General features: G+C 41.3%; 2 protein-coding genes across 3 annotated transcripts; both read right to left on the bottom strand.

The window, feature by feature from the left end:
- On the bottom strand, positions 1–5,506 carry LOC121813711 (endonuclease domain-containing 1 protein-like). Of its 2 annotated transcripts, XM_042217603.1 has the most exons (3): positions 5,396–5,506; positions 3,737–4,075; positions 1–3,255 (listed from the first exon to the last, which is right to left on the bottom strand). In XM_042217603.1, the coding sequence occupies exons 2-3, from the start codon at positions 4,073–4,075 to the stop codon at positions 2,500–2,502; spliced, it is 1,095 nt and encodes a 364-aa protein (XP_042073537.1). In that variant the 5' UTR covers positions 5,396–5,506; the 3' UTR covers positions 1–2,499. The 2 variants fall into 2 exon arrangements, with proteins under 2 accessions (XP_042073537.1, XP_042073536.1); XM_042217602.1 differs by lacking the exon at positions 5,396–5,506 and having other exon boundaries at positions 3,737–5,365.
- Positions 123–1,458, bottom strand: LOC102304480 (paraneoplastic antigen Ma1 homolog; the record flags this gene model as incomplete). Its single annotated transcript, XM_005952849.1, has 1 exon — positions 123–1,458. A coding segment is annotated over exon 1 (1,336 nt), but the record flags the coding sequence as incomplete, so codon positions are not given.
- Positions 5,507–10,054: the final 4,548 nt, after the last annotated feature.

A 10,054-nucleotide genomic window follows, 5' to 3' on the forward strand; every position in this document is an offset into this window, starting at 1 on the left:
CCGTGACTGAATGAACCTCTGGATAACCTTGGCCTGGTTTGCGGCATTTCCACACTTACTAGCAAAATGCCCATTTTCTCCGCAGCGATAACAAAAGTTGCTTTCTTTATCACTGGTGTTACCTGTCCGTGCAGAGTTCAGATCAGCCCTGGACGGCTCCACTCTCAAAACTGGAGAGGACACAACAGACCTTTGCTCTCTGGCGTCCAGCTTCTGCTGCAACCTTTTAACCCGTTTTCTCAGCGCAACCACTTCGCCATCTGCTGAACTCTCTACACCGTCAGTCTTGCTTGTTGGAACAGGCTCTGCAACTTCTCTTGGTGTGGGGCATGACTGGTATACCACGGATGAAACCATAGACTTCAGTTCTCGAATCTCAGTTTTCAGATTCTGAATTTCAATCTGTCTGTTATCCTGTTCTGATTGTGCTTGGACTTTGTGTGCTACCAGATGCAATTTAGCCCGGGAGGCTTCATACTCCTCCTCACTTCTGATCTCACTTAAGAGCTCTACAAAACTGGGTGGGGTTTCTTTCCTGTCTCTCAGCTTGAGTTGCACTAACATCATGTCGGAGTGCACGGCACCCCTAAGGAGCTGTTCTACTCTGGTCCTATCAACACGGTGGGCTTCAATTCCACCACAACTCACTACCCTGCTCAGCGACTGCTCTAATCGCCTCAGAAAGTCGGATAGTTTTTCCTGCGGTTGCTGTTGTAGTAACCGAGAAGCAAAGTACAAATCCTCACCCGTCTCAGCACTGCCAAAAGCTTTTGTAACAGCTTCTAGACATTGTTCTGGGCTAATATCAGGATCAGCTGTCCTCACAGTTTTCACCACCGCTAGTGCTGGACCTTTAAGACTCTCAATGATTCTGCGCCTCTTTTCTTTAGCAGAACTGTCACTCTCCTCCACCATTAGGTGTGCTTGTTCAACCCACTGTTCGAATGTCTCTTCTCCAACCGGTGTTGGTACTGTGCCTGAGAACATTCTGAGTCTACGATAACTACTGCCTTCACTGGAGGGTCTCTCCATCTTTGCCAACAAATCGCCCACAGCACGGATTATCGACTCTGCAGAGTTACCATTCTCCTGTGCTTCTGCCCCGCGTTTCGATTTACTCTGGGAAAAATCCTCACGAGGCGAAGCTTCAGCTGTCACTATGATGGACCACGGCTCACCAGCCCCCGTAGGATACACTTCAGGTGGGATTCTTGTGGCATCTACTTTCTCTTTGGTTTCACACAGGACAGTTAGCCTATCAAGCGCTTTGTTGTATCTTCGGCCTCTCACCCGCACTCGACCCAAAGCTTTAACACTCTCCAGAGTGTGCTCTATTTGGTCTATCTCCACTCCTTCGGGAGTAAGCACCATCAGGGTGTGAGCCTCATCTAAGGTCTCTCCACGACTCCATTCCTGAAGCTCCTCGAACAACTCAGAGTGCATAGCTTGAACATCCATGACCAAACAATATCAAAGTTACTGCTTTTATCTCAAAATACACGTGCTTGGGAACTTCAGACTGAAACAACAAAATATCCCAGCGGTGCCTCCATTTTATGTAGCGCCCCTGACTGTGTACTCCACTATAGCCGGGTACGCCCTGAGTTCTAGTTATCTTAAACTTACTTAGTTGCCCTCAGTGAAAGTTCCCCTGATTTACACACGTATAAAACACAGATACACTTTTACCTTACTTTGAACTATAGATAATAAACAGTACTAGACACAAAATCTTATGTTTAAACCAAGCAGGTTTACTGAATGAACTGGTAAACACCCAATAAATCAATAAAATAAAAAGTCTCTTGCAATGACAAAATATAACAATAATAACAGTTACACCGTTCTTTACTGTAATGGGCCCCACACACACACACACTCTCACACCACCCAGTTTCCCAAGTCCCCTCGGTGCAGGCCTGGATCGATGCTAGGGTGCGTAGGAACCAACGGTCCTAAAAGAAAACAAAATGGTGCTCCTACCTGGAAACCTTAGTCTTTTGTCCACAATACACTCACGGTACGCCGAGAGGTCCGTCCCTTAGGTCGCCGAGCTGCACGCTTACTCCTTTTTATCAGCAAACCTGATCGGCCGCCTTGGCAGTCAGTAGCCTCCCACTCTGTGCAGGTCAGGCGACATCCAGCGAAGTCCGCCTTTATGGCTAACTCCGATTAGCCAAGTTAGCACGCCGCTAACTGGGGATCTTTCGAGGCAACAGTGCAAACCAGTCCGGGCTGCACCACCTCACAGTCACGCTCTGTTACTCAGCCGTGGGCGTGGGATGATTTATCCTCACTGTCCATTGGAAAAAAGTCTCTGTAGACACTAGCCGCATCTCGCGCACGCTTTTTCTCTCTCCTCTCCTCTCTCGTGGCTGCCTCCTTTTTTTTTTCCGTCTCTCCTCCCGCCCGCTCCCTTTCAAAATAAAAGCACCTAAACACACTTCCTTATTACTACTACAACACAGTAGAACGAACAACAGAACTATTCAGATATATCTAACTGGAAATAAAACTTAGCCCCATAAAATATACCCGGGCTACATTTACTTTAAACTTTTTGACTGATGCAATTGTAGTACTCATAGGGGCAGTTGTTGATTTGCCAGATGTGGTGGAAAGTGGGACAGAGGTTTCAGGGGAAGAGAAATATGTACTTTGTACAGATTTACTTGACATTTTTGATGGGCAGGAGCAGTTAGAGGGAAGGTGTGAATACAGATGAGTAACTGTTGTATTTTTAGGACATTGTGTTTCAGGAAATACTTCAATTCCCAGTTCTGTGTAGAGTTCTCCCAAGGTCTTTGTATCCAGATGTTCAGGGCCATGATTTCTGTTGTTGCCCCAGTGTGCACTTGCCAGCCAGCTGTTCTGAATCTGACTGTAGCAGCAGAAGGTCGACCAGAGCACTGAAGGAATACTGATTATTTGGTTGAGACGGTTGTTGCTGGGCTGTGCTCCGATAACTACAAAGCCTTCTATATTGCTATTGTTTTTGCAATATTCATTCAAAACACATTTGATGCAATTCTCCATTTTATTCCAGCTTCCGCTGTTGAAGTCTTTATTTTGTGGAACAATGTTAGTCAAAGTAAAAGTAGAATTTCTTTTTAAAACAGTAGATCCATAAGAGCTTGGAAACAAGTGTCCTCTGCTAAAACCTGTGTTTTTGTAGTCTTTGTCCCCAGCCTGGTGCTTGTAATTGGTACTGTTGTTTGATGGTCTCATATTGGGATTGTCACTTGGATTTTCAAGCTGTCAAAATCAAAAGGGTAGGTCAGTAAGTCATGCATGGTTGTTGCTAAATAGATTAACAGATTAAAAGAGTTTAGTTATCACCTCAGGATCATTTATTTCAGCTGATATTGCTTTTTTTTCATCTATAGAGCAAACTTAAACTGACATAATTTAAATTAATTTTAGCCAAACTCAGTGAAGCTGAACTCAGTGATGTCTTTAGGAACATATACCGAACAATGCTGATTATCATTTTGTAATGTAATGGAAATAATCTGTAGAGTTACTCATAAGCAGAGTTACTGAATTAGTAGAAATAGTATCAGCAACACTAGAGTGTTGGAGTCAGCCTGTACAGTCATTAGTTTATCATGTACGTAGGCCTGCAGTGTCATAATATTTATTTCAGTTTGAAAGCTGCATCACAGCAGTTATTATGAAGTAACACATAACAGTTGTAACACATAACTAATAAATATTGCAAATATTTAATATATACCTGTGGTTCAATCATCCATGGGACCTGGGGTCTTCCAGATGTGCTCCCATTGAACTTTGCAGCAGAAAAAACTGGAATCTTGTTCTGGGTGTCGTAGAGTGTCACAAATGTTGTGGTGTTATTCAAAGTCTGGCAAATCAGCTTGTATCTGCTTTGGTTCAAGATCTTCCCTCCCCCCAAAATTCTTGTGATGTTTGGTGGAGTTTTCTTCAGAAAAAACTCATTACAGTCTTCCACTGATGTCACCACTTCAGTTTCAGTGGGAACAATGGACAGAAGGAGGAGAGCAGCAAGGGGCAGGAGCTGCTTCAGTAATGTCATCACCGCGCCCTGATTCATCTGGTCAGAGGAGAAACCAAAACCTTTACACATCATGACATTTAAAGAGGCACAGTTAAAATTTACCGTATTTTCTGTCTCAGATAAAGTTTCAAATCATGAGGTAAATATATGCACAAATAATCACTGTGAGCCCAAAACTAAGGATAAGGATTACCATAAATGCTGACTTTACCCAATTTGTTTCTACTCTTGAACCTGTGTAATGTCAAAAAGGCGTAACACAAGAAATAGTGGCTCAGTGGAAACTATGCAAATACAGTAAACCAAGCAGCAATCACTTTATAAATAAAGGGATTTTGTGCGGTTCAAACCTTCTGTTTGCAAAGGACGTGTAGTGAGAATTTGATTGGATTAACGGGAATGGAAATAAAGCAGTTTATTTCAGATGAACAAAGGCCCAGCATAAGATAAGGATTAGCTTGAACTGTGAATCATAAAAAGGTGTCTAACCATAGAAAATCTGGCGGACGAAACCTGCATATGAAACTGCATTCTTACAAATTTTAAAACCAATTCAAGCCTGTTAAGTGTCTTTCTTCATCTATCTAAAGGTAAACACAAAGTCAGCTCAACAATAATTAGGACTTTATATACTGAGGCTTTCAGACTCTCAGGTTAAAGCTCAGAAAACTATTTCAAAAATCGCCGAACAGCTAAAACAGCAAATGAGAGGTAAACAGATTCTGCACAAAGAAAACAAAAAGCGTGGATCGTTCACCCCACGGCACATACACGAACATGCCATCAGTGCTGAATACTGACATATGAAGGTTTCATCACTCTGACCAAAATTCACTGAACCAACAGCAAAAGAAGATCAAAACTTCACGTTTGATAACCGTCATCATGAATTATTTTAATCGTGTAGAGTGTCAGTTATGTAACAGCCACACAAGTTCAGCCCAAGTGGCCTGAGATGGAGTGAATTTCAGACTGAAGTCTGCCCCAAACAACTCAATAAATCTTTAGAAAATGTGATTCTACTAAACTTTTATTCTTCATGTTTAATCCTTTTTGGAATGAGGTAAACATCTAACTGGTGTGGCATCTTTTACGACTTTAGTTAAGATTAAGAGAAAGTTAAGAAAAAGGGTTACACTAATGGAGTTCAGAATAAATTTTTTCTTTTTTTAAACTTTGTGCTGCTTTAATTCAATTAATGTTGCTTCATATTAGTTTGTACAGCTTGTTGTGACTGCTATGCTAACTAATGGAATTTGGCTTTACTTTGTTGACTCCAATTGTGTGCTTGTGTGTGTGCACATCTACTAAGATGACCAGTATGGTGATGAATAAAATAAAGAAAACAGTTCTTACCACTTCAGGTTTCCTTTATGGGTTAACAGAGCAGTGGAAATGAGATGCATGGTGCGGTGCAGAGTCACCCTCCTTAAATATAAGTTAGGCTCAAAGAGGAAGTCGGTGCCTACTCAGAATTTTGTTAAAGTGTGTATGTTATGATTATTGTCAGTTTTACACAGCGTATAGTCTCGCACCTCAACTTCCTCTTTTCTCCTTTCGTCTCTCATTCTCTATCTATCTATGTATGCATACAAACACACACATCAACATCTGTGTATGTTTCTGAGAGTCAGCGGCCTGTGTGATGGGCAGACCACAACTTTAAACACAGTTTAAAAGTGTTTGTAGTCAGCAGGTCTGTTTCCAATGTGAAGGGAAGACTTGGAGTTGCAGGTTTGACAGGTCGAGTTGCAGCAAACAAGACATTGCTGTGTGTGTGAGACTCTTATTGGAGAACAGACTTCAGGCTTGTGCATTAATTTTTCCTTCTTCATGTTAACACTGACATGTACTGTCACACTAATGTGGTTTGTTTGATGATGGTGACACAGCAGTCTGTTTTCACAGTAAGTTACTTTATTTTAGTCTGAATGTTCTGCTTTTTGTGGTTGTTCTCAGAAACATTATGACTGTGAAATGTCACCTTGTTTTTTCTTGTTGTTTTTGTGTCTCTTTGCATGTTGATCTCAAACAGACAAGAAGCAAAATTAGAAATTAGCTTGAATTAGGACAGCAACTATTTATTGAGAAACTCAAATATTTTTTAAAATCTTTGGGCAAATTCTTTACTTCTGTGCTTCATTTAATGCACGACTCTATAGTGTCACTGTGGAAGCTCTGTGCAAACGTTTCACCCCCATTTGCATCTAAAGAAAGACCTGCAGTAGAAACACATGCAGGAGCAGGGGTGTGAATGAAAGATATGGCAACACTAAGCAAACTGAGGCTACAACGGCAGCAGTGAAGATGATGCTGTCATAGTTTAACATGGAGTCTGTCTGCAGGCACACAGCAAAGAGCAAAAAGGTGGAGCCAGGACTGGACTGGAGCAGAAAATAGGCCCTGACAGTTTAGGTACAGGCAGCCGACCATGACCGCGCTACTGTTTATATCACGCATACACATATTATGCATATATATCTCAGTTTGTTTGTTAATTGATATTTAAACAGGTTGTAATCAGGTCGGTAAAGCTGTTGTTGGATTACTTACACTGCAACATGTGCTAATTAAAAAGCCAGACTTCAGCTATCAGCAGTGTTCAGTTTTTAGAGTTATACTCATAATAAATGTGCAAGTAAAAAAATCATCAGAGCAAATATATTCATTTCACAGGCCCAATTAAATTCCTCGCACATAAAATCAACAACCCGCGCATGTACAACTCAACAGCGGGCGCACAAATAAACCATTGCATACACAAGAGTGTCTGCTTTGCACACGCTGCTACAGTTTTACACCCCCGTGGGTAAGCCCCACAGAGAAATCTTGTTCACACTGACAAACTTATTGTTGACTGTTTGGAAAAACAGTAAAGTGATTCGTCCCTTTGGCGGCCTCCCTCATGGTGAAGGAAACTGTACTGACTGACACCTTACTTTGAAATTCCTCTTTTTGTATAATTCTGAAATGTACATTATTGTTCAGGTTTGTGTAACCTTGCCTTTTTTTCATCTCTGGCACTTTACCACTTAAGTTTGTACTATTTCAAGCTTTTCATTGGACTTGGGGTGCTCTAAAACTTTTGACTAGTAGTGTAAGTACAGTATGTGTGTATGTAAAAGGGTGAGGTAAGGAGCTAAGTGCCCCTTGTCTTCAGTGCCGAGCGTTACCAAACAAAGTGTTGTTTGTGAATGCATATTGACAATGAAAAGATCCTTCCTCTTAATTTTTTGTCTTTTCAGTTAATGAGAATTTCACTTTACTTATTTAATGGTGAAGGTTTTAGGACCCAGAGCATCAAAGGGAGGGTATAAAAGAGGAAGTAGCAGTAGGCGCTCTTCTTCTCTCCTTTGCGCTGATGAGTGGCTGTGAACAAAGGTGATTTGGGAAGGTAATGAGTCTGAGAAGATTCAGTTGCCATTTACACATACTGTGGTTATATACAGCAGAGATTCAAGTAGTGATTTAAGAAGACACAAAGCAAGTGGTGCAGCAAACATAGCAGTCAGCTGGAGGACGGGCTACACATGTGATTGTGTGACTGTGCAAATTCCCTGCTGACTCGGCCTCAGGATGTCTAGAGGCAAGAACCAAGCGCACCCAAATGAGCGCACCAGTGATCATGTGCGCATCACGCAGAGGGAGAGTGAGGGACGAAAAGCAGCAGCAGAGCATGGCAGTTGTATCGCAGTTTGTGTGATTCCGTGTGCGTTAATGAGACTGTAAGTGTTATTGCCTTTGACAGGTTAACTGGTATGATAATAGTTATAGTTGTTTGTGTATGTTTAAGCTAAAGTTATGCCTCAGTACACTGCTACCACGTTAGTAGGTTTATTTAATTATTTAATTAATAAGCACTAAGTTAATACCAGTGGCCAGAATCTCCCCCAATGATTATATCCCGCGGTTAAAGGATTTTTCTGTTGTTTATTGTTTAGTTTAGCTGTTGTTAGCTTGCCACATGCTTGCCTTAGTACTAGCAACTGGGAAGATATGTGCTATTTAGTCAACTTCTGGTCTTACGGCGACCCCTTGTGGACATTGTGAAATATTGCTGTGTCTGAGTAGATGATGTGTTCTGATTGTTGTTTGGTTGTCTTTGAGCCTGCTAATTATAGTGTTACCTGTTTCTGTTTCCAGACAACCATGCTTATAGTCACCAATACTGCACCTGCCACAATTATCAGTGCATATCTTCTGTGAAGCTTCATTAAAGACGGTGAACTAAACTCCTGGACTGCTGCAGTCTTTCTGACCGAAGACTTAGGCCAGACTTGTATACCCAGCACTTCCAGTATATATATATATATATTTATTCTACAGTGACTGTTTTTCCTTTTCTCCTTTTGTCGCTCATTCTCCCTAGTTTGTTTTAGAGTATGGGTCACATTTTAAAACAGATTTATTTATTTTTTTATTTTTTTATTTTTTTGCATTTGGGTTTGCTCTTTATGTTAACTGGGCCAGGTGCAATATTAGTCGGGCAATGTGCAATCCCTGAGCTGGGGCTCACACCTTATAGAAAATTAGGCCTTGCCTCGATGCTTTTTGGGAATTGTTTTGCTGTGTTTATGATAACACGATTGCAGTGGTACCAATCATTTCCTTAGGGAAACACTTGCATGTAATAAAGTTGTATTTATCTGGAGTGGATTTGCGTTTTTAAACAAGGAGCATCTGTTTTCTTCTGGTGAGAGCGAGTTACCAGGTGATTGTTACATTGTGGGCAGGTTGCACCATTCACCCTCACCCTTACCCTAGTGTTCCCGGTCGAAAATGACCGGTCAGTTTTAGCAGCTCTTAAATTATCACAAGAAACATTTTTCACCACCAAATTCAGTTCAGTGGGTGGGTCAATGTGTCGTTCAGTGGTCATTCAGTGGGACAGGGGGTCAGAGGTCAAAGGGGGTGGGGGTGGATGCCCATTCATTTCCTATGGTGCTGTCCATTTCCTACGGTTTCCTGTGGTGGAACACCACAGATGTAACAAAGTTGATTAAAGCACTCAAAATTCAACGAAAGAGGTGCTCATCACTTTTATATGTTCAAGTGCATAGTGTGGAGGATGTCATGAGGACTTGAGTCAATCGGATGTAAAACACAATATTTATGAATTTTTTAATTTGACCCGAACACGACAGGAAGGTTAAAGATACATTGTTGATTGTAAGTGATCTTTTTTTGTGATGTTTTAGTTTTATTGCAAACCTTATTTTTGCTCTTTTCTTTATTATATCATCATATCATCTTCATATCATATCGTGTCACTCATATCCTGGCTGATATTGACCCCTTGTCTCTTTTATTCTGGGCTCGAAGTTTGTAATAGTAGTATCAAGGGCTTTGGTGGTTGTTGTGTGTTTTTGATTGCTACACTTAGCCCAAGTTGAAGGAGAAATCATCAGTGTTAAAGCAAGATGGGTGGTTGTAATCTAAATTTTGGCAAAAATGTCGACACATCCAGCCTCAGGCACATTTAATTCTCATGGTTCAGGTTGTCTTTATAATCCCTATTTTTAATGTGTACTCCTGGTACTAACTGAAAATACACTGCATTATTATTGCATTAAAATAATTCTGAATCAAAACAAGAATAATGTCATCAACCCAGGTTCGTACGAGAGCTGGACCCAAAAGCAGATTCAGTACACTCACTGAGTGTCATGGCTGTGTGCAGGCAGGAAAAGGACCCAAACGCAGACTCCAAAAGGCAGATGTGAGCTTTAAACAGCTTTATTGCTGGACACTGAAAAATCTAAACTAAACTGAGGAGTACAAAATAACCTAGGCGGGTGAACAGAACACACTGTGATATGAGGGAGACGCTGATATAAATACACAGAAAGATGACGAAGGCCGAGGAACACAGCACACACGAATAACCATAACAAGACAGGGGATGCTAGACTGAAATTAATGAACATGAAAACACAAGACCTTCACAATAAAACAGGAAACATGATGGGGGGGTGGAGGAGAGGCAGATGAGAGGGAGCGAGGGAACACGAGGGA

The sequence above is a fragment of the Haplochromis burtoni genome, unplaced genomic scaffold, assembly GCF_018398535.1.
Source record: "Haplochromis burtoni strain Fernald_Lab_line unplaced genomic scaffold, NCSU_Asbu1 Contig_2326, whole genome shotgun sequence".
Lineage (NCBI taxonomy): Eukaryota > Metazoa > Chordata > Actinopteri > Cichliformes > Cichlidae > Haplochromis > Haplochromis burtoni.

Bases quoted from the DNA above. Each gene is read 5' to 3' on its own strand.
- LOC121813711 (XM_042217602.1), bottom strand. From the start codon at position 4,111: ATGATGTGTAAAGGTTTTGGTTTCTCCTCTGACCAGATGAATCAGGGC. The intron at 3,256-3,736 runs GTATATATTAAA...TGATTTTGACAG, and splicing joins CATGGATGATTGAACCACAG to CTTGAAAATCCAAGTGACAA.